At 38.4% G+C, this 25,463-nt stretch overlaps 1 protein-coding gene and 1 long non-coding RNA gene across 2 annotated transcripts in view; one reads left to right on the top strand and one right to left on the bottom strand.

The window, feature by feature from the left end:
• Positions 1 to 12,358: 12,358 nt before the first annotated feature.
• On the bottom strand, positions 12,359 to 13,966 carry LOC107671983 (uncharacterized). Its single transcript, XR_001632279.1, has 3 exons — positions 13,920 to 13,966; positions 13,725 to 13,821; positions 12,359 to 12,775 (listed from the first exon to the last, which is right to left on the bottom strand). It is a non-coding gene; the product is annotated as an uncharacterized LOC107671983 (long non-coding RNA).
• Positions 13,967 to 14,086: 120 nt separating this feature from the next.
• Positions 14,087 to 25,463, top strand: part of LOC107671980 (filamin-A-like) — a 36,176-nt gene continuing 24,799 nt past the window's right edge. Inside the window, 2 exon segments of the mRNA XM_016464998.1 lie at positions 14,087 to 14,170; positions 17,684 to 18,168. Coding sequence (XP_016320484.1) covers positions 17,787 to 18,168 — 382 coding nt within the window. The 5' untranslated portion in view covers positions 14,087 to 14,170; positions 17,684 to 17,786.

Below are 25,463 nucleotides of genomic sequence, written 5' to 3'. Positions count from 1 at the left end.
TTTACTGAACTGTTATGTAAAATCACATTTGCATTTATGCTATTCGGGACAAAAAAACACTCGTGTGATATTGCTCTCACTGCTTGTGTAATATCGCTTATCTTATGATTTAAATATAAGACACAAACTCATATAGGCGATTTTTTGTTCATTTTGCCCCAAAATCTTGAATTTAAGGGCTACATAGCTGCATTTATGGACTACATCACGCAGTGAGTTCTTGCCCTGCATCGTGTTTGTCAACAGTCAACGGTTTGAAATGTATGATGACGTACCGGTCTGGGGCGGGGCATTTTTCATAACTAATTAGTTAGATTAAAGCGTATCTATCTATCTATCTATGCTACACACCCTTCAAGACTTCTTATTTTTCTATTTCCTTCGAAAGACAAAATTGATTTTGTGATGGCACTGAGAAACTTGATGAGCTGGCATACTGCACCAAAGCATCACCTTAAACAGGAAGTGAAAATATATCCGTTGCTATGGGGATGGCCACTAGTTTATAAATAACAAAAGCCAGAAAAGCTGGCAGCTAGAGTATGACACATCATAACTTTCCCGTCTGCTGTTCTGCAGAAATCAGCAAAGACAGAAGAATTCCCTACATTCCCCGCTCACTCACCATCTCTAGTCTACTGATGGAGGGCTGCTCAGCTCAACCCTGTGCTGACATGTCAACTACCATAGTCATGAGATCATGTGATGTCATCCCGGGTCACTTAAGAGCACATGTCATAACGGGGTGTATGAAGGGGCCCTGTCTTCAGGTTTCATGTTTTTAGTTCAACTGGAATGGCAGTGAAAAAACGTAAGTTGCAATGCTGTGCTTAGAGGAACCAACACAAAAGGAAGTGAATGGTGGAAAAATGCACAATAAATGTGGGGGTTGCTTCAATTATGAGCACTTTCCCCCTGTTTGGTCATTTAAAACAAAATAAAATAGAAATAAAAATAAAACACACTTTCATTAGTTTAACTGATTTGTCCAGCAGCATCACTGTTACATAAGATTTTTTTTAACATTTGTTTTTATAAATTAATACCTTTATTCATCAAAGATAAATTAAATTGATCAAAAATGTTACAAAAGATTTTTATTTTAAATAAATGTTGTTTTGAAATGTCCATTTATTAAAGAATTCTGAAAAAGTATCACAAAAATATTTAGCAGCACAACTGTTTTCAACACTGATAATAATAATAAATGTTTCTTGAGCAGAAAATCAGCATATTAGAATGATTTCTGAAGGATCATGTGAAACTGAGCAACTAGAGTAATGGCTACTTATTTAGAAAATAAGAATTAGAATTAGAAAACAGTTCTGTTGAATTGTAATATTTCACAATATTACTGTTTTTACTGTATTTTTGATCAAGTAAATGCAGCCTTGGGGAGCATTTGTATATATATATATATAATAATTTTATATGAATTAAAAATCATGTAACAACATATTCACATTTTTTTGCATAAAAAAGTAATATCTAAAGAAACATCCTTTACAGTAAAACAATATACAAAATATTACACATTTTTAGAAAGTATATACAGATGTATATTGTGATTTGCAGATGTGTAAATGTGTGTGTGTAAAGAGGTGTGTAAATGTGTCATGGGTGGTTAATCTTAAGTAAAAGAAAGAATCTAAACATCTAAAAAGACACAATGCAGTAAGAACAGCCATTGCTTTCCGTTGTGGTTCTTGGTGTTTGGAATTGAAATTGTGAAATTTAGACAGCTGTGCCAAGTGTTACTGCTCATTGCACAATGATTTGACAAGTAACAGGCATGTCTATTCTGTGCTATCTTGCAGTCAGTGTTCCCTTTGTGAAGTAGCTTTACTGTTTAGTGAGGACACAGCATAATTCTGCATGATGCACGTATGGATTTTTAACACATTACCCTTCTGCTTTGGGATTGTGTTATAATTTACAGCCCTGAAGGATGAACTGTCTGGATTCTTGTTCAGACAGTTTCATTTGCAGTCTAATTTCTAAATTGCAGTTTCTCACTCTCATACACACGAGCAGAGCCTGCTGACGGGGGGCAGACGGTCTGAGCTCCACATGTGGTGAACCAGATAAACAAACACTGCCAGCACTGCCATCCTCCGCTCAAAAATGACATAATTATTTATCTGTCTCAAACATCTGCTTTGGTTATTCAGTCCAGATGCAGGTATAAAAAGGGTGTCCCTGTTTCATGCAGCTTCAGTGCAGTGTGATGTAATGTGTGCACATATGTGTTCTATAAAAAGAATGAATTACGTCATAATTATGATATGCATACAGCCTGTTGTCAGTTATTCATTTCACACTTTTGCACAACATCATCCATAATATCTCAACTTCATCATAATTTATTTTTTACACACATTTATTTTTATTTTTTTATAATTATTAAAATAATTATTATTGCTCATAAAAAAGAGAATGTGAGAGAATGAGAGATTCGTCGTTAGCTGTGGTGTTCTTGACCTCCTCCACATTCCTCCTCCCAAATAAGGATGAGGTTGCTGACACACTCTCTCTGCCCTTTTCTTGCTTGTTCTTCTTCTCTTTCTCTTTGTCTCACATTTGAGGACATATTCTCAAATACAGCTGATGCCGGTGCACAAGCGTTAACAAAGATCGTGACTTTTATTGTGGCCCATGTACAGCGGGTAAAATAAGTATTGAACACATCACCATTTTTCTCAGTAAATATATTTCTAAAGGTGCTGTTGAAAAAGTATTGAACACGCTTACTGAAGATGGCAGCAGATTTTTATCAAGAATGTCTCGGTACATTTTTCCATTCATCCTTCCTTCAATTCTATGAATTTTGCCAGTGCCACACCATGGTGTTTTGGGGTGATGTGCAGTGCCATTTGACCTCCAAACATGGTGTGTATTATGGCATCCAAAGTGTACAATTTTGGTCTCATCTGACCAGACTATAGTCTCCCAGTATTTCACAGACTTGTCTAAATGTTGTGCAGCAAACTTTAAACGAGCTTCAACATGCTTTTTCTTCAGCAATAGAGCCTTGCGTGGTGAGCGTGGTGAGCGTGCATACAGGCCACGGCGGTTGAGTGTATTACTTATTATACTTATTATTTTCTTTGAAACAACTGTACATGCTAATTCCAGGTCTTTCTGAAGCTCTCCACAAGTGATCCTTGGCTCTTGGACAACTCTTCTGATCATTTTTTCACTCCTCTGTCAGAAATCTTGCGAGGAGCACCTGGTCATGGCCGGTTTATAGTGAAATTATGTTCTTTCCACTTCCAGATTATGGCCCCTACAGTGCTCACTGGAACATTCAGAAGTATAAAAACCCTTCTCTAACCAATGCCATCAGTATGTTTTGCAACAATAAGGTTGCGAAGGTCTTGAGAAAGTTCTTTGCTTTTACCCATCATGAAATGTTTCTCGTGTGACACGTTGGTCACGAGACACCTTTTTATAGGCCATCAGTTGGGACTGAACCAACTAATATTAATTTCCACTGACAAGGGGCAGGATTGCTTTCTAATTACTGATAGATTTCACCTGGTGTCTTGGCTTTCCATGCCTTTTTGCACCACGCTTTCTTCATGTGTTCAATACTTTTTCCCTGTGTCAATCTACTTCATTACACAGAACTTAATTTCTGAATTTATTTGTTTTGCTTTCTTTGTATGTATGAATTACTTGGATTGTTACCGACATCTGGTGAAAATGTCATATCAACAGCACCTTTAGAAATATATTTACTGAGAAAAATGGTGATGTGTTCAATACTTATTTTACCCACTGTATATTTATGCAGCTGATTTTGTGTAGGTGCTGGATCAGATTGGGGGAGCATGTGTGCAAGTGAAGCAGCACAGAGAGGATATTTTTGTTATTCCTCTGAGGCTTGGATGTGTAGTTAGGCATGATATGAAGAAGCAGTGAATATGGATGGGGATCTTGAGGCTAACATTAGCTTTGCAGGGCCCCGCAGTTTACTGAACCCCTGTCTGAATGTAAAAGTGACATTTGTTTAAAATACACAGATTCATTCAGGAACAAAACAAGGGCTATGTCCCAAATCACATCTCTCTGAGTAGGTATACTTTTTTGAAAAAGTAATTACTTCACGGCTGCTAAAAATTTGTTCTATGGTATGAATGTGTGTAGTATGAATGTAACGTGGAAGTATTACATTCACCACCAGCGTCAGATGCATTGCTTCACTGCCATTAAACACTCTTCTCCCGTATAGCCTCATGGCATAGTATAGTATCTCGTATACACACTTCAGAATCATCTGGGTACTTATTGCCTATACTATTTTATTCATACTGTGAATTCAAACATGAAATATATTCGAAAAGTATGCAATTTAATTTTCAGCCACTGATTAATTAAAAAACGAAATAAATAAATTATTGAATCATTCACTCAAATGACTCATTCAGATACACTCAGGAACAAAACACCACAGTGCACTGCTCAGAGACGTGATGGTTGAAACTATTTTGGAACCCCCATTTTTGTTGACGGAGCACAAATAGACAGATTTATTGGCAATTTATTGTTAAACCCTTGTACAGAAGAAATATTACACTCACAATCATGCTGTTGGTCTGAATATCATCATGAGTGATTTGAACATAGACACGAGTTAGATATATTTTGATATTACTTGGTATTTACTCAGAAATAGGCATTGCAATAATCAAATGATAGCCAAATATGTTTATTTCCAAATAAATAAAAATACAAAAAATAAAAATTCTAAATCTGAATTCCAATCCCCTTTGACCTAAAATATTTACTTGTAATATCCTCTGAGATTTTAAATTAATATTTAACGTATTTGTATGTTCACCGTTCTCTGATGTTGGTAACTTTTCACAATACATGCAGGTGAACAAATAAAATATTTAATCTTTTAAGTGTTTTATTTTATTTTATTTATCGTACTTATTTGAGTTTATTTAGTTTTATATTATTTTATTGACTTATTATTTTTTTCTTTGTATGTTTTAGATTGTTATGATTTAATTACAATAACAGTTTGGGAAGCACTGTTTTAGATCATTAGTATGCATTATTCTCTGGTTTGCCACATAAGGTTTGCTGATGTCAGTATCAAATATCAAACATTTACAAGCCAATTTCAAGAAAGAATTCATTTCCACCAACCCTAACACATCACTATGCACTGTAAGCATCCATGGTATGTCCAGAAGTAAACTTTATATAATTTTACCATTGAGTAGGTATGAGAGTGTATAAAACAAAATTCCTCATCTGTTCAGCAAACATGAGATCTCCTTCCTCACTGCAGCTCTGAAGGCCCAGCGAGCTTCACTCTGCAGGGGATCATCACTTTTTATTTTAGTCGGCTAGTCCACCAAAAGCAAAAAATTACAGCTACCGCTCATAATATTTATACAGTCCTTACCCAGCAACATGATTTTAGGGTTGTTCGAGGCGTGGCACAGAGGCTTTCATGATGGAGGGTTGTTTAGTTCTCTGTGAGAGCAGATCTCTCTCTCTCTCTCTCTCGCTCTCCTTGTCTTACCTCCACAAACACACAGCTTACCATATATGGCTGTGTTTGTGGAGAGTAAAAGGGTAAGTGCGTGTCTCTGCATTCAATTGCACGACTTTGCACCATCGTGTGCGTGCGCATATGAGTGTTTGAGTGGGTTTGTGGGTATAGGTCTTCATTCAAACGACTTTTGAATGAGAAAGAGCAAGAACGAATTTGTGGGAAGTATTGAGTAAAAATTGATGAGAGATTCTTTGGATGTGATTCAGAGTTTACTTAGTAGGCTTACCATTTAAAGACATCATGAATCAAGTCAGCCAGTGATGAAGTGAATGTAACACACTGACAGAGACTCACATTATATTTTACAATGTAAGTCGAAAACCAGCATTTTTCAGACATAAAATGTATCTTCATGCAGTGACTCTATAAAACAGTCTCCAGTTATCTGAATATGAAGTAATGTTTACTGCCAGCACATTGTTTTATATGCGCACGTTTGCGATATGAAATGCGCTGGAAGGCAGGGTGTGACGTAATGTGTGATTTGTCAAGCTTGCTTGCCTATGCCTGCATCTCACAGTGTTCTTAATATGGTCAGACTTCCCAGTTGGAACGAATCAGAGTAAGAGAGAAAAGAAAGAGAGAACATAAGGAAGAAAAGTGGGAGTCTCAGACATCATGACCGCCGCTCTGAAGGTTATTGTGTCACGCTGACCCTTGTACAGTCAAACCTTCTGAGCATGTCTCAGCATCTTCCTGTGAAAGCAACACAAACAGACGGCTGTAAGCTAAGAATGAATGAGCACGTGCAGATGATGTTCACTGACTATCATTATCTCGATCCCTCAAGACATTAATGTCTGTTTTCACTTCATTGTAGAGAATAAACTGGGCCTCATTTTGCACACTACAAAGATTTCGCACACAGCGTTCACTGCCAAAATGTCACATTTCCGCACCTCAGGGGTAAATATTCACTGTGAGTTTGTTTACCTTTCCTTCTTCCCACAACATTTTTGGATGAATGTAAGCAGACCGAATTAGTGGCGCACCGAAATGAAATTCTTGGCTGAAGCCAAAACCCTTTATTTATGGATTCTATTAATGTTATGTTATTTAACAATTAAATTATTACAATAGAACTTCCTTCAATTTATGATAACATTATGATATCATAAAAAAAGTAAAATATTGTTTAAATAAAGGCAGGGTCTGACTCCACCCTTTATTGCTCAAGTCTTTTACATTACTATTTTACATTAGTACAAATAACATATTACTCATATCTAACATGATGCTATTTGTTGCTATAGTGCAAACAGTATCTACCCCTACACTCATCTAACTTTTTGTACACTTTTTGATTAGAATAAATTGACAACTGTAAGTGTCAGTGTTGATCAGAGTAATATTGGCTTTAAACAAACTCAAACACAATTAGGAAAAGCAAATGAATGCTAAATTTATAATCATGTTTGACTGCAATGTGTTAATATCTTTGATGAGATTGTTGCAGTCATGCTTCATGAGATTCTCCATGCAAATCTCATCAAAATGGAAAATGTGGGCTCTTTCTGGCAAGATCTTATCATTAGTATGAATAAACCTGAATATGCATGCTCCTTTCTCCATATAAGAATTTCTGTTATCTGATCTATTGAATAGACAGTGTTCATATTTACAATGTTCTCTTTCAGTGGGCACAGTTTTGGCACTTCCATCATCAGCTGATTCTGTTCTCCAAGCAGCATTAAATGGAAGCCAATCTCATTCCCCAATCTCATTGCAAGGATAGACAGAGACAAGGCATGCATTATAGTGCCCAATCTAACAAGACTAGATTCTATGTTGTAAAATATCCTTACACTTTGTAGGCCACACAGTAAAAATGCAATAGTTGATGTTAAAAAATGTTTAAAAAAAATCAACAACTTAATATTAGTCCTCACTAACTTGTTTGGCCATTTTAGTTTGCTCATTAACTAAATGAAAAATCTCTTGTTAAGACAATAAATTATTTTCAAGACATTTTATTTTCATCATTTGCATAGTACACAATTATCAATCCCAATTCTGTAGCACACAAAATGGGCCTGAGTTGTCTGATTTTTGTGAAGTTGGACTAACAGACCTGGATAATCTGATTGTACCTTGACTTTGTCCAGCATGCACACTGTTCCAAAGTTTGGGGTCAGTAATGTTTTTTAAATAATATTCTATTATAAATTCTATTGAGCAAGGTTGCATTAAATTGATCAAAAATGACGTTTGTAATGTTTCAAAAGATTTCTATTATTAGAATGATTTCTGAAGGATCGTGTGACACTGAAGACTGGAGTAATGGCTGTTGAAAATTCAGCTTTGCACCACAGAAATAAATTTTAACATATTTAAATAGCAAACATTTATTTTAAATTGTAATAATATTCCACAATACCATTTTTACTTCGAGTAAATAAATGCAGTCTTAGTGAGAATAAGAGACTTCTTTTAAAAACATTTATAAAATCATACCAACCCCAAAGTTTTGAACATAGATATTAATCACAGAAAGCAATGTGTATTTAATTCTTTTAATACTCAATAATACATTGTGTCATTTATACTTGGACAGACTAATGAAGATTGAAGTTCAGCTACTCAAAATCCACCATAGCTTATGTAAATGTTCTTATTGAGAAGTTTAACCAATAGGTGGTTGGAGGGAATGACTGGGATGTAACAGAATGGCTCCTCCCTGCCAAAAACAGGACCAGGAATGAGTTAATAGACCAATTCTCTGACTATTTTTTTTAGATACCCCAGGGAAGGACAATGTGCTCCAAACACCACATCTGCTCCCCTCCCAGAGTCACCATCAGGCAGTAGTTATCCAGAGAGTTACAGACTTGAGGAGGTAAAAAAGAGATGATTATTCATGAGAATCATCAAGATGCTACAGGCTTTACTATATTGCTACCAAAACCTGGTGACACCTCTTGTTTTTTAATGAGGTGTGGCGGAATGAGACGGACAAGATGGATGTGGCATCAGTGATTAAGCAAGTAGTTTTATTTACTGGATCAGTTGTATCACAGTGCTCACTGGTCACACTTCTTTGCAGTTGATATCAAAGATATCAACACTGATTAATATAGTTTTTCCTTGGCCATGCACTGTAATGTTCTGGCATTTCTCTGTGTGTGTGTACTTGAACTGCCTGTGAGATCAGAGTGACTATCCATGTACAGTCTGTCAACCAGAAGGCCGTTCTGTTTTCTGTGATGTGCAGTGAAGAATAAAGCCACAGTATAAAGCACTGGAGCTGATGACACCTTTACACACTTCTAACTTTTGACTCTGACTCACTCTGCTGTAATATCCTCTCAAACAGTAACAGATGGTACAAACCCTTTCACTGCCTTCAGATATGTTTGTAGGTGAGTGCTGGTGTCTTTACTGTGTCTTTAAACACATAAGTGTAGTGTTGTACGTAAGATGACTTTCCCCACGCTAATTAACCCCAGCTTGATGCAGATGTGTTTTTTTCTTGACTTTAGCACTATAAAGACAATAAAGAATGACTGCTACACAACATATATATACATTTTTAATTTATATATATATATGTATGTATAAACATTAAATAAATAAAAAATTGTATACACTGATTAGCCACAACATTAAATCCAATGGTAGGTGAAGTGAACATTGATTATATGGTTACAATGGAACATGTAAATGTGTGGAATATATTAGGCAGAAAGTGAACAGTCAGTTCTTGAATTTCATGTGTTGGAAGCAGGAAAAATAGGCAAGTGAAAAGATCTGAATGACTTTGACAAAGGCCAAATAGTGATGGCTAGATCAGGCTAGATCAATGATATGCATAAAATAGGCCAAATGAAAAGGACTGAGATAAATGCAGAGGTTTGGCATACCTATAAACTAAATTCAGAGCTGAACTGATGTCAAAATGAGCTTCTGTCTCTAAAAAGTATTCAATGGCCAAAAAACCTCCTACTAATATAGTTTTGTCTTGTGACAGCAACTTATTAAAATGTCTAAGGTTAGGTTCAGGCTGCAGGAAAATGTGGCCCAAATCTAATTTTTTTTGCTGATATGTGACTCAGATCATTTGATTTTTCATGCAGTGTTGAAGAGCACGAACCTCATGGAATCTGACCTTTTTGATTCTGATTTGGGCCACTTCCATATGTGGTCCTAAATCTAAAACAGGTCAGATGTTTTGCAATACGGCATCAGTCTGAATTTACATCATTCTAGATCAATGTTCGTCATGATTTGGCACTGACGGGAGTCACTCCAAAGATTTTACATACCGGTAGATCTTTGATCACACTGTGAATATGATATACAGTTGCAGAGGTAGTCGGTGGAGAGGCAGTGAGGTGTTAAACTCATAAGTATTACAGTTACAGCTCTATACGAGCTAAATATTCAAAAACTTTGCTCTCTCTTCATCTTCGTCCAATTTATCACCTGCTCACAAATCCGCTGGCTTCCATGCCACAACACCTTAAAAAATGAACATGTAAACGCTTACATCAGTGGCTCCCGTGTTTACTTCCGTATGACAGTCATGGTGTCTCATTATCGTTCTTTTGCACATGCGGGTCAGTTCAGGACCATGATCAATTCTCACAGCAATCTAATATTTGCCACATTTAAAAAAAGATGATGTGAACAACTGAGCACTAATTCTTGCTGGTTTAATGTAGCCTAAATTTGACCTCTGTAGATCAGAATGTCTCTGTTTGTGAAATGCAATCTTGATAGTCCATTAGAAGAATCATCTTGTTATTCTGTCTCTCGATGGTTGTCGATACAGTGTCCCCGTATGATACGACTTGAACCTCTCTGCACAGTTCTTGAAGGCCGTGAACATCAACCTATGAAAACACAAAGACGAAGAACAGGAAAACAAGAGAGTCTGCTCTTTTTGAAAAACACATTTGTTTTTAATGGATGTCTTATGCAATTCTTTTACTGGTTCAGATGGATGGGATCTCTGTAGTTTTTTACTGGGTGTGGGTGCATGAGCTTGATGCATGAGATGTAATTCTAACATTATAAAAAAATGTGTCAATTCAGGATTATGATCACAAAGTAAGTCTGTGAACATAAGTCTGTGCACAAATTGACCTGACGTCCTCAGGGAAAACTAAATGTTATTGGTTTGTTTTCTGCCTTAATTTTGCTTCTGCCTGTGTCAGAATGCTGGTGAATCAGAACTCAGCTATCATCCTTGTTTTTCAGCTAATATAGTTAACAACAGGACTCTCTGCCCTCCAATGATCATATCCATCCTTCCACAGAGCCACACGTTGCTGTGGAAAACATGCCGTATCTGTCACTACAGCTTCCTGTGTTAAAGAATTACACCCAGAAACGGATGGGTCACAACAGGCCCCTCTCTCTCAATCTTTCTGTCCTTCTTTTTCTTTTGATCAAAGAACACATACTTGCTTTTTAACTTGGCCAGTTCTTGATAAACATTATTGCCTTGTTAAACTCTGCTGCTATTTTGTTACCATACCTCATAAAACACAATTAGACGGATGTTCAGTAAATTTAAACTGTTAAAAATGTTGTTCTGGCTTCTATCTAACATGCAAAAGGGATGTCTAATGCTTAGGGTGCAAGACTCACTTTGAATAATAAAAAAAAACGAAATGTTTTTTCTGCCTCATTCTTTCTATCTAAACTTATCTTTGAGAATAAATTGCCTCCTTTTTCTAAACTAATAAAACCAAAAAGGAATGTAGACAAAGAATTATTGGGATTACAATGGGAAAATGTAAGAGCTTCAAACTGTTTTCTCTCCCTACATGTCATTTCTCTTTTCCTCTTTTTGCTTTGCTCCTCCTTGATCTCTTTGCCTGCTACTGTACTAATTCTGTGTTTACTGTCAATAAAACTGAGCATAATATTTTATTAGCCCATATATAGGCTCAATTTCCAGCAATGACAACATTTTTCCTGGTCTTCACAGTCCTTTCATGGGAACTTCGAACTGCGTCCTCTAGGGGTCGCTATGGGGAACGCCTCGTCGTGACCCGTGTCTGAAGCATACATTGAAAAAAACTTTTGTTTGAAGCGTGCATTTCTGTGGTAAGAGCGATCTCTGTTCATCTCATTATGGCGAGCACTAGCAAAGCGTTTAAGGTTTAAGGATGTGTGCATCCGTGTTGACGTTGTTTAACATCTGATGACACACACGATCTATGCGTTATTTGTTTGGGCGAAGAGCACGCAAGCGATGCCTCCGAGGGGACAATCGGCGTGCACTGCGAGCGTTTTTTCCAAGGGAAAAAGCTCCGCTCTCGTTTGTCTCTTTTTTCGAGGAAAGAGGGGCAGCCGTCTGCTTCCCGCGATTCAGGCCCCGCCGCTGCTGAGGCACGGAAGGGAATGAGCTCGTGGGGATCCCAGGTGGATCTGGCCGATGAGTTTGAAGGGGGGTTTCCCTTTCGCAATCGTCGGCTGTGCACGAGAGTGAGCCGCTGGAGGATGATGTTATTTCATTAACATTGTCTGATCCAGGGGCCAGTGCTCTGCTGGGTTCAGCCCAGCAAAAGCAGGAAATGTCTGAGGAGAGCAAAGAAGCTGAGGCTGAGCCTTCCCAATCCTCCTGTCCTGCGTATGATGAGCTTTTGGAAATTATGGATCGCCATAATGCAAGGCAAGGCAAAAAAATAAATAAATAAATAAAATAAAATTACTTGCCGTGAAGCGGGTGAAGAAAGTGACTTCGCGCAGTGTCTCGTTCCCTACTCAGGGAACCATGGTTACATAAGTAACCTGAGACGTTTTGTTGTGCATTGTGATTTTAATATTTGTGCGATTTATTTAATCTCATATTTAGAGAGTTAGGACTCTAGTAACTAAACATCTTCAAACTAGTTCTAAATTCTACTATGAGATTCTACACAAGTTTCTTAATTTCTCTGTGCTCCTTTCTAAGTAAGCACCAAGATCACATGTGTACCTTGACAAATGAAACACACTGAAGCAGGACTATACAAAAAAAAAAAAGATTTGGTTATGCATGTTTAACCTAACTGGGATGTTTTGTTAGTCTGAAGCACCTGATGTATGGAAGATTTTGGACTATTCCCACTAAGATTCCTGGCTTTGTTGATGCCTTTTCTTTGCATGTGACTATTTTCATTTACTCTCCACTGATATCTTTCTGCCTTTCTATTGCTGCCAGAAGATCTCTGCCTGTCTTGTCTTGATCTAGGTTGACTTGATCACACTCTAGGGAATGTGGGCAAGAAAAAACAGACAAATGCTGGGTTAAAATTATATATTATATATACATAATTTATATATATGTAACATTATATATATGCTTTTTAATAACATACATAAACATACATGTTAGCCATGTTAGATTGGTCACCATTATTATGTATTATTTTGCGTGATTGTGCCAGTAGGAAATATCGGTAGTTTACATTTGCAAACATTCATTTAGCCATGAATGTGTTTCTGTATACAAGTGATAGGAGGGGGAAGAACAAAATACCAGCGTCAAATCCCATATGGTATACCAGGTTTCAGACTGCTGGATTTAGTTAAAGGTGTGGTAGGGGCAATATGATGTCACCCCACCCCAAGGTTCTTTGATAAAGTAGGCAGTTATAGCTGGTCCCTTCTCTTTCCCTCTAAGGAATTAAGTACTGGGAATGTTTGCAGTCAAAGACAGTTACGGAGTCACATAGACAGGCCCATGCTGGGCCATTAAAAGATCCAGCTGAAATAAAGTAATGTATTAAACAGCAAACTCGGAGTCTTTAATTATTAAAAAGTGACACACTCATAGTCTCGCCTCTCTTCAGCAGCCACTCAATTTTGTAGCAAATGAGAAATTTGTCCCAAAAGTATGTGAAATAATATCCTTAGACTGCATTTCAAAATATTTGGCCTCACTATAATAGTGAGAACATCTCAGACACAATGGCGATGACCGTAACCTGACCCCCTAAAATGTACTCAAAGATTTAAATCAAAATGGGCTGATTTATGAGTTTGGACCAGCCTTTTTACCCTGTGCAGTATAAAGGTTGGTTAAAATCCAACGTGTCTAAAGGGAAAAGCGTGTTTTGTGCCTTTTATTGTGACCTGTGTCAGAGTGTTTCAGTCAAGATAATTTTGTTCACTTAGACAAAGGAAGTTCAAAATGAAATTAATAGCCTATTGTTACCTCAGAACTTGCAACATAACTCGAAGCTCTCTGTTGAGCAGCAGCAGCAGCAGTGTTCGTGCATCAGGCAGATGGAGCAGATACAGGCGCTCTGAGTCTGAACAGGGTGACATCATACCTTTACAATCTGAAGGCGCGGCCGCCGGTATCACGTCAGCTCGAGACAGAAGAGTAACCCCCTCTTTGATACTTTACCAATTAAGGTTCTCGCATTAAGACCAGAGAGGACAGAAGGAGGCAGAAACGACCAAGGGGTGTCACTAGTGTTTTTTTTCTCGAGTTCAGCGAGCAAGCTTTTCCTCCAGGGACACTCGTCGGCTCCGGGAGGGTCGTACAGTGAGATTTCTGCACTGTGCTCCAGTCAGGTTCACTCTCCGCAGCCTGTGCCACACGCAGACTCCGAAGGAATACAGGAACAAGAGTTACTTCAAGACAAGCATCAAAATGTAAGTTATAAAACCGTGGTTTTGAGCCTGGTCAGCTTACTTTTATTCCGGTTCAAATCTAAGTTCGCTTAGGGTTAAAAATCATTGACGCAGACGTTCCCCACTAAACGTCTTGTATTTTGCGTAAATGTTTCTTCAAGCGGGATGGGTGAAGGGCGTGCGGCGTAGTGTCCGTAATTGTGCTGAATGACTGGAGATCACATTCTTGCGTACCTATAAGTGCCATGCATGCTTAAAGACACGTGAGGTGTACCTATACAATATTGCAAAGAGGAGGAGACTGGATAAAACGAAACAAGCTAACGACAATTAAAAATTTATTTATATTAAAGTCTGTGTAGGCTCTGCAAATGCAAATCTAAATATTAATATTTACTTCATATTAATATTGCATGTCATTTACAAAAAGTGTATAAATCCGAAGCTCTTGAGGTTTTGGCGCATCACTGTCGGAATCTAATTAAGGCCTCCTCACCAAATAAGGGAAAATATGGAAAGTTGCGCGCGCCCCCCCATGCTCGAGGAAAATCTTGCACGAAACATCGCGACATCACCTGGATGACAGTCGAGAGACAGTAGGGCTCGTACAAAAACATCAGGGTTTACAGTAAAGTTCTTCCTTGATGGGAGAACAGGGCAAGTTGTCACAAGAGCTATGTATCAGTAACTATAATGTCAAGTCAAAAGTCCAATTACACAAATGTGTGTTTTCTCCAGAAGTCGTTTTGTATGTTGGTTTCAAACACATATAGCACAAAACCGTCTGAAATTGAGGTTATTTTGGTGAATTACGTCCTCCAAAATAAAATTACAGTATCATTATATTTTTGTTATAGCTGTTCGTTAAATAAGTGAGCACAATAAAACCACATTGGCATACATTCAGACGAGTCAACTATGAATGAAAGCATATTTCATTTGAAAGGTTGGATTGTGTTTGTGTAAATAGACATTTTTTTAAATAAATGTGAGGGCGGGGCAAGTTGTCACATTTTAATTTATATTTAGCAGGATCCATTGTGACAACTCAGCCCATGTGACCCTGCGTCAGCCCACTTGCAATGAACTGTATCTTTTTTCCTGAGCAACAGTGGTCAAAATGTTCAGTAGATTCTTGTATCCAAGGTTTTAAGTTATATGCTTAAATTCACTTTCAAATGTACACCTGCCCTGAGGAATATTCACTGCAGTACAAAAATGTGACAACTAGCCCCTGTCACTTGCAGTGCTATAACTATTTGCGTTTAAAATAATATAAAACACAACTTAGCTGCTCATATTTTTCTGTTTGGTTTCCATGTGCACAGAAGCAATAATAAAGCCACATCCTGTTGACGAAAGAATAAAACACCTTTACAAAATACCCATAGTGCCATTCTCCCCCTCAGTGTGTAATCTGTGTTTTTCACTGGTGCAGACGAGATGCACATCAGTCTTTGCGGCTGACAGCCAGTATGAGGGCTAACCACACTTTTCAGCATGGCTGAATCATGGCATCACGTGCCATCTCCACTTCACTATTTTGACAAGTATCTGTCCTCAAATGAACCTAACGTTATAATGATTATACTAAAGACAAAATGATTACATTTATCTTGGTTTAACTCACTACATTGATTGCATGTTTTGATGATATCAAAGTAATGAAATGTATGAAATTAATAATCATTATTATTATTAGGGTTTCCTACAGTTAAGTTCACCATAGTTAACAGCTGGGAGTTAATATCCGTCTGTCATCAGGGTGACTGGGGAGTGTAACACAGTGTTCTTTTCAGCTATGTGCCTCAAATAATATTCCCATATTTGTCTGGTGCATATTAGAGTATTTTAGAAAACTGTATCTACAATCCCATTTTTGGATTTTTTATCTTGGGTCCTGTAAAAATGCACTTGAAAACCCATCCTGCCTGGTCAGACATGACATTTTTTTTTTTTTTTTTAATAGGCCTACTTCAAATATGTAGCTTGTGTGAATGTTATACATCAAATTTAAAAAAGAGAACCTGCTGATTGAGATGATTCCAGCTCTTTCTTTTGGCAGTCATGATTGAATCAAATTATAAACTGGACTAAAATATTGCTTTTTTTAACCATCAATAAGCGTTGTATGTGGAGATGTTGGGTAGAAGGAACATAAAATCAGCCTGTCATACTTCATATTTCCTGCAGGTGACGCCAGACTACAATATGGCTGCAGTAGTGGCTTGTTCTGAACGACTGACTTGATTGTTCATCCTTTGTTTCTGAGCACTGGCCTATTTACAGTTAGACTGCATTGTAGACATGATAATATCACATGGGGTTTGAGAACAATAGGACATTGGTGATGTTGTTAACTGGAAATAAAACCAAAGAGATATAAAGTTATCCGAGGACTATAAATACCTAGTTATGAATGAAGTTCGTGATCTTGAGTCTGTCTGACATGAAGTAACCTTATCGGTTAAGTTGTGACACTGTGATGAAAGCTTAATGACAAGTCTGAGCATTTCTTCTTCTCATCTTATGCTCTGCTAGAAATATCAAGTTTTCCCTGAGAATAAATATGAAGAGACAAAGAATGAGAGCAAGAGTAGGCCTATAACAACACATTATGTGGTTATGTAGATGTTTTATGATGGGGCGGGGAATTGGAGAGGGGGTCAGAGGCGCTGTGGCTCATTACATGAAGGGCATTCCACAGATTCTCCTGGAGAAACAAACACTGAAAAAAGCTCTAAAGGGAAATATTCTTTTTGGACTGCGTCCTCACACACTGTTTTGGCTCATTTGCCTTATTTAGACAAATGTGGGATTAATGCAGTTCTAAATTTTCTCCTACAAAATGGCTACAAGGAGGGTAGAGATCCGGCCAAGATTTTTATTCGCACACCTTGGGTATTCAAACACCTCTTTAGAAATATTTTCAACTTTCTTACTCATCTATTGTGAATTTTCACTTAGGTTATTTGGACACCTTATCCAACTGCAGTTCATAATTTGATAATTGGTGGCATTACATCAACACACGAATATGGCAAAGTAGAACATTTGCTTAGATTTAGTCTGGACTTTATCTAGGCTATATGTGTTGATAAATGCACAAAACATATGCATAAGATACAACAGAGCTTTAATTAAATTCTGTGTAACACAAATGATTTATTTAATTGAAATCGCTTTCTCACGTCAGAGGAAGTATACTTCGAAATACTGATTTTGAACGATATTTTAAGTATTTTTGTCAGTACATGATGCAAACGCATCAGAGGTTTATGCACACTTGACATTGCGTAATATCCCGTGAATGCTGTATCATGTGAGCTGTTTTCAGACCAGTTACCGTACACAAATGAATGACACACAATGGCATACTTTCATTCAGCAACTTCTTAAAAACTGAATAAGTTTTATAGAATATGTTTGAAAATGTCCACGTACTTCAGCCATGTGTCGATGAGAAACACATTTGTAATTAAACGCATGTGTATTTTAGCCTGATTTCAGTCAATTCTTTGTTTTCCCTTCTAGTCACATAACTTTGGAAAGAAGTGCACGCAAATTGTACAATTCCACAAGACTCCACCCAAAAAGCGAGACAGCGAATTAGTGCAGGAGACCCGAGTCGATAAAAATGAGTCAACACACACGCCCCCACCAGTCGAGTGCCGCTGCCGCCGCTCCCCGATCCAACGCTTCTCTCTCCCCGGACAAGGACGCAGACATGCCCGCTACAGAGAAAGATCTCGCCGAGGACGCGCCATGGAAGAAGATCCAGCAAAACACATTCACGCGTTGGTGCAACGAGCATCTGAAATGTGTCAATAAGCGCTTAGCGAACCTGCAGACGGACCTGAGCGATGGGCTCCGGCTGATCGCGCTTCTGGAGGTGCTCAGCCAGAAGAAGATGTTCCGCAAGTACAACCAGCGCCCCACGTTCAGACAGATGCAGCTGGAGAACGTCTCTGTGGCTCTGGAGTTCCTCGACAGGGAAAACATCAAGCTGGTGTCTATAGGTATGTTCTGATTTCAATCGAACATTGCACTTTATTAAATATAGTATATAAGTTATAAAACAAAGCTTGTGGCATCCAATTTGACCCGGCATTTGGCCAACAAACAGGGCATTCAATTTTAGGCAGGCCACAAAATAACGGGAAAGAATGATGGGAAACAAGGCCTTTGTGGCCAAGGATTGTTTGTGCACATTTGTATGATTGCCTCACGAGTTGCACGTGTTTTGTGAACTTTTTGTAACTTGTTGCTCATGCAGAGAGTTGTGAAAATAAGATAAGTTTGCTTTAATCGCCTGTGTAGTTGAGAATCTGACAAAGAAGTGAGGAACCACAGTCGCTCCATTCAACTGTTGTTAGTCCAGCCCTGAATGTCGTAAAGCAGCAGCAGACATCGTGGCGAATAGTTTAGGGTGGTTTAACCCTAGTTTGAGTGCTGAATGAGTTCATAATCGACAAGTGCACCAGAACTTTGTTTTCTGCATTGATGCAGTCAAGGGGTGGAAAAAAACTGTCCTGTTCTTCTTAATAGGAATAGGAATCACTTCATACGCTAGAGGCTTTCATTTCAGTGAAGTTTGCTTTTTGGTATTTTTTTTATTGTCCGTGTCAATTTTTTATTCTAGTTCTCACGCGGCTATCGGTGAACATGGCCTTCACCGGTGGCACGAAGTAGAATTATCGATCCGCGAGGACACGCCTTCCTCTCATGAGGAGCACAGCTGTCTTCAACAATTTAATGTGGTTGTTTTGGGTGTCAACGGTTTAACTGAGGGATTAGAACATAAAGTTGCACAACATCGCTTGTGTTGTAGATGTCCAGACACGGTTCCTTCATTCAGTGCTGGTTGTGATTGATTGATGACTAACACAGTGACACGCCCTCCAGTTTATGGCTCATTTCAGGCACAAGCGAGTGAATCTGTACTAGATCATGGGTTCATTGAATGCGTGCAGCCCCCCCCCCCATCCCCCCCAACCGTTTTATTGAGCAGATATTCAATGGTAATGCATGTTTGACAAGCATGGCAATAAACATTACATTATATCATTGACTTATCTGCATCTAACTGAAGTTCATTCAAACAAGATTGCATTAAGCATTTCCCCTTTATTACAAAACGAATTGCTTGATGTAATAAGAGAGAAGCTGGGTTATTGTAATGTAAAATTAGCATGAATTTGAAAATGTCAGTTTTTGCTTTAATGACAGCACTCCAGTATCATAATCAAGTTTTACACAGACCTGTGGTTTTCATGTTCTCCTGATTGATTTAAGAGAATCTTGAGCTTCAGTGGAGCAAAATTTACTCTCTGTACAGTCACATGATCTGTCACAAATTTGCATATTTGATTCAGGTCCTAGAAATAGTGCAGTATCTTTAGTTTTTAATTTTTCATAAATTATATATTTTAGGTTTTTCAAAAACCTAAGTTTTTGATAATTTTCAAGTTTAAACTAGCTTTTGAATTCCAAGATTTTCAGTCCTGATAGATCATTCTGTCTTAGTGTTTTAGTATAATTTGTTCTCTTCCGGAAGCCCGTGCTTTCATCAGTAGAGCCACAACCCAATGGCTGTAGGGTTTTGCTCTTAATGGGAGCATTTCCCAACAGCGCCCAGAGGGCATAAATAAACATCCTCTTAGATGGTGCAATCAAGAATTATTCAGCAATTGCACAATATTTGTACTTAGAAACACCTTCATCCCTTACTGTTAATATGAGCAAACCTTTTTGCTGGACTGAGTTGCTCACCCACAGATGATGGTGTAATTGTTTTTTTATGATGGCAGCTTGCAGCCAGTGAAGCATTTTTCACCATTTATGGGAATTATTTGCATCCTTAAGAATTCAGTATGCTTATTAGTTGGGGAATGTGTTTTTCTAGTCATTGCTGAGTTTTGTAACTGGAACTGTTTGTATCATGGACTGTTCTTTCTTTGCAATAAGAACATTGCAACATGAAAGTACAGAGAATTACTGAGCAAGCATAAAGGTGGTATGTGTGTACCCCTGTCATGACAGGCCCCATATTTTACCTGTCTATACGAATATAGTGCTGCCTTCCAAAGCCCGGAAGAGCATGACGGCCCTTTATCGCGGTCTTCATCTGGGTGGGGCTCATAAAAGAGCTTTCAAGTGTGGAGCCTAGAGACGCGCTAATCTGTTTCTTCATCTGGCGTGTTGGTACTTAAATGTGATGTAACAAAACACGATCTTGATCAGCATAGCCTTTTTAACCATATTTAGGACACTTAAGAACATCTGATGCTGTTCAACAAAGAAATTGCTCAATGTCTTGTCTCAGTTGAGGTGATTTTTAGATGCAATAATTCTGAATAAGTCAGAACAATGAATTTGAGTATAATTGTCTTAGTTCAGCTTGTCAAAATGAGTTACAAGTAAAGACTTGATTCTGTTGTGTAGGTGTAATGTATGCCTAGAGGTGCAGAATAGAGAAACTTTATGCATTGGTTCAGAGCCTCTGAGATGCAGTAAACCCAAGATTCCTTTATATTGGTTTTGTTCTGACTAGGCCTGTCGCAATCAATATATCAACTTATCGTGCAATATATGTACATGACCTCAATCATTTTTGGTGACGCAATATATCGCCCATTATATTTACTTAAAAATGAATGTCACCATGTTTTTTGCATTCCACTTGCGCCCGTGTCTTTTGCAGTTTCTCAAAAAATTAAAAGTTTGTTGTCATTTGGAAGTGTGTAGGCCTTCTTGCATTATTATGCTGTTACATATGATTATATATTCAGTGGCATAAAAAGGTCTTTAATGACAATAATATCGCTTATCGCAATTATTTCTGGGGCAATATATCGCACAACAAAAAGGTTTAAGTCTTTCCCTGGTCATCACATTTAGCTTTTCAGTGTTTTTATTTAAGTTTTAAGCTGAATTTTGTTAAAAAATGTAAACATTTTATTTATAAAGACTTATAGATCTAAATGGAGAGGTATGTAGTTATTTAACAGGTCAATAGCTGAGGGAGGCTTCCTGATGTTCCTGTGCTTTATTGGCAATGCCAGGATTTCCTGTTCGTTTGTGCGACAGTCCTGTGGCAATGGAGCGCAGCAGTGGGGCACTTTTTCAGCTGCCTTTGTTGCACAATTTATTTTTCCCATTCATTTTCTCGATGGGGATTAAAAAAGCTGAATAAAGTTCTAAGACATGTCATGAACCAAACCAACCAGATAAAACGGAACCTTAGATTTTGATTTGAAAGCAAAAAAAGTATCTAATAGTGGGATGCCTGACTTATGTCATGCACAATGCTTCATGGGAATGGGAGTTTGCCGCTGAGCTCTTTTTGGCATGGTTTTCTATGGTTATAGTGACAGCTTGGTGGATCCTTTTCAGGATTACTGGTAGTTCTATGCTTGACGTCAAACTTGAAATCTCACTCTATAGATGCATATATTGTTGCTTAATCTCTGAGCTCTGTTGTGAAAGGCAGAAAATGAAACTGATTTTACTTCTGAAACCCAACTGCTGCACTCTAGTGCTCTTGAACAGAACTTTCACATCACTGCAGCTGCTTTAAATGAGAAACTAAAGTTGGCATGAACTGAAGTACATTCGGTGTACTTATGCCTACTTGCACCAGCGAATAAGTGGCATGTGTGCAAGTGTGCGTGATTATGTACCCTCACACCCTTCACCACACTGGAAAGCACCCTATGGCAAGTCTCACCAGTGCTCTTTTAATTGGTCACACTTGAACCGCCAAATTTCTGCATAAACAAAAGAATAAGGTGATTTTTGCACTTGAATGTCTCTTTGTGACTCAGATGTTGAAGTTCCACTTTACTGTGGAACTGTAAAGAAAAAGGTTTTTTAAGGTCGTTGTCACCCTACTAGACAAAACTGCTGCATGGAAACCACATGAAGACATCTGCCATGCGCTCTGTATTCTCCGAAAAGCCTCATGACTACAAACTGAGACCGACAAATAGGTAGGTAGACCCGATAAACGGACGCAGCCTGGAGTGGAGACAGTGAATTAAGATGAGTAAAATAGAATGTGGCTAGGCAATCGATGAAAGGGGAAAAAACTCTTCCTCTGCTGAACATAGATTGCTGCAATTCAGTTTTTCCTCCTCCTTTTGGAGATAAGAAATTGAATTTGGCTGAAGTTAAGCTAATGCAGAGAAATGGGGTGTTTTTTGCTATATTTTTAGACTGAGGGTATGACTTACTCATTTTGGTTGAAGGGAGGTGGGTCAAAGGGAGATGGACGGCAAATAAAAGAAGTGCAAGTGGGATCGCGGAAAGGCAGGGTGGTGTTGGGGGTGTTTCCTAATGGGTATAATTACATGGCACTTCCTTGATCTGACAACCCATAGAAGAATGCATCACCAAATTTTATTTATTTATTTTTACATGCTAGTGTAAGACTTCTTTCAAGAATCGTATAATGGAGATGGTAGGGTGATTCACCCTTGATGGTTTCAGGAAAGAATCCAGCACAATTGGCACTTATCTGATTGTCCCAAGGCATTTATCTCCACCCCTATTTAAGAGCAGAGATTTATGTTCGCAGTCACACTGGCAGAACTACTGATGAATGGAAATATCGCTGAACATGGCCACATCTTTAGTGATCTTGTTAAAATGTAGGCTGGCCTTGTATGTCTTTGTGATATATGGATTGTGGCACTAAACGCGCTCTATTGGCTTGACATAATGAAAATCGTATGTTTAATATGGACAGATACTCTCCTGGCCTCTTTTTTGAGGTGAAGTTGATGGGACTGGGTTTTGTCCAGCCACTAAAGAACCACCAAGCCAAATGACAATCCAGCTCTGTCAATATGGGGTTTTACAAAAGCACTACCACAGCAGTTTTCTGCTCTAGTCAGTTTTCCCTCACTCCTTCTCTTCCTTTCCCTGCCTCCCCGTTCCCTCCCTCTCCCAGCTGTAATCAGAAACCCCTGTGCAAGGGAATGGGTGGCCTGCCAGGATCAAGTTTGCTTCTGCCCTTTTAAGGCTAAAAAACCAAGGGGAACATTTCCAGAGAGAGAGAGGGAGGAAAGGAGGGAGGGACATTTGGAAGTCATACAATGTAAAAGAAAAGGAAGTTTTCTTGCAGAGTTCATGCTCCTAAAATCGTGTATTGGATGTGCTCTGTTTTGAAAACCGAAGTCGGGATGCACAGAATTCGACATTTCTATGCAACATGGTCCTCATTAAGACCTGCGGCACAACAGTTGTTTTCATGCTTTTTTAGGTTCTTCAAACTGCGGATGTTGGAGATAAAAGAAACATGCTGACAGGCACTAGTGGAATTGTGTGTGACCCATGTGGTGAAAGTTTATCATGGTGTTAAACTGAAATATGACATTGAATCACATAGAATGTTATATCTTAGAAAATCCAGGCACCCCTAGTTAACACTCTTAAAGTTGGCATTAAATGGAAATGATCTTTTTCTATAGTCTATTTTATATGTTGTAAGCGATTCATCCATGCATAGGTTTCTTCTCGTTATTAATCAAATGACAGAATTATCCAATCACGTAGTCTGCTTAAACCTGCCCCGTTCTTCCAATCAGCTGCAAGCTCTCATTCAGATCTGCCTCCATCCAATCATCAACTGATGGCCAGGACTAAATCCCACCCTACTTAAAAAAAACAAAACATTCCTGATAATGTTTTATTCAGTTGTCTTCCGTTAAAGTGATAGTTCAACCAGAAATCAATTTGTCATTTTTAGATGAATTAACATTCCAAACTTGTAGAATTTTTTTTTTTCCTCCTGCGGAACAAAAACATTTTAAAGAACATTTGTGGTCCAAACAACTTTCTCTTCCAGTGTTTGGACAAAATAATTTATTTATTTTTTTTTACATTTATTTATTTTTTTTATCATCTTTTGTGTTCCACAGAGGAAAGAAATGTCTTTGTAGACTAGAGAAAGAGAAGTGGGGGGGTCAGTACTGTCGAGTTTTCCATGACTCTGATTGCATTTGTGTATAGCATTGTGTATCCTGATGATAAGACCTTTTTGGAATGCGTGCAATTTCCTCAATCCTCCTCTACGGCTGTGCCCAAAAATGAAACCCCCACTGCTGGAAAATGACCTCAACTTTGTGAATGAAAAGTTATTTGGCTAATTATCTTACAGAAATGTATTTAATTTTCTTATGAAATGCATCTCGGGACGAACACTCCTCCTCATCCTCGGCGTGTCTTCAGACATCTGCAGTGTGTTACGTTGTCCGGCAGTGTGGGGTCAAGGTTGAGGGCTGATGTTAGAGTGGCTGAGGTGATTTGGCAGGTCCAGACAGAGGGTGAGTCATGGAAATGAATCTGTGCTCTGATCCACTACTGATGACTCGGCACTCCCACATGGCTCGAACAGGAAGGCCACAACTCACCAACCCTGTCTCTCTGTCCCTCCTTGTCCAAGTCCTTGGTTGTGTCTGAAAGCTTGGCAAGCAGAATATGGTGTGGTAGGAAGGTAACGAAGCACATGCGAATCAAATGTTTGCATAACATTGTCTACCAAGATGCCTTGATTTGATTGGCAGCATATTTTTGCGTTTAAGCCACAATGATTTGTGTGTGTGGTCGATGGTTGGTGGAAAATAACAGCATCTGATGGAGCTGTGTAAATTTATCTAAGAATATATGACTCCTCATGTCTCCTGAGAAATAAGCATTATGGTCACTAAATATTTGCTTTGGTTATCTTTAAATCTCTAGATTTGTTTTGGATAATCAGACATGATGTCATGATGCCTTAATGCAGAAAACATCAAGTTTAGTAATCGAGTGACTGGGCAGGAATGCCGCTTCCTTGGGTTTCGAACACAAGCCATCTCTGTCCTTTGTATATTTTGTCTTTGACCATTTTAGTCACCATCTTTTTTCGGTTTCTCTCCCTGTCGTCTTTCCGTCATCTATCTCTTTCTCAGCCTCTTTCATTTATCTTCTCTTACTCACTGTCAGCTTTCTCTCTCGGACATGAAATTCATGTTTTGGGAATTTGATGGAGAGCTGTGAGCACAAATGTCCTTAAAAGGAATGAGTGTGCTGTGTGTTTCCTGCAGTGTGTGGTGGGAATGCTGCAGCAACACAGATTCCTGTCATGTTTCATATGTTTGCCATTGTGTGCAGTGCGTTACCGTGCCTGTGTCCCCCTCCGACCCCCACCCACCACATTTAGAAATGGTTGAGGATGGTCACGTGGTCATGCATGAACCAAGTTGATTAGTGAGGTCAGCATGTCCATCTGCAGGAATTGAGACAGATGAACGTCTGACGAATTTTAGTG

The sequence above is a fragment of the Sinocyclocheilus anshuiensis genome, unplaced genomic scaffold (assembly GCF_001515605.1).
Source record: "Sinocyclocheilus anshuiensis isolate Anshui unplaced genomic scaffold, SAMN03320099.WGS_v1.1 scaffold1053, whole genome shotgun sequence".
NCBI classification, from domain to species: domain Eukaryota; kingdom Metazoa; phylum Chordata; class Actinopteri; order Cypriniformes; family Cyprinidae; genus Sinocyclocheilus; species Sinocyclocheilus anshuiensis.
This window is presented reverse-complemented; position numbering and strand designations above follow the sequence as displayed.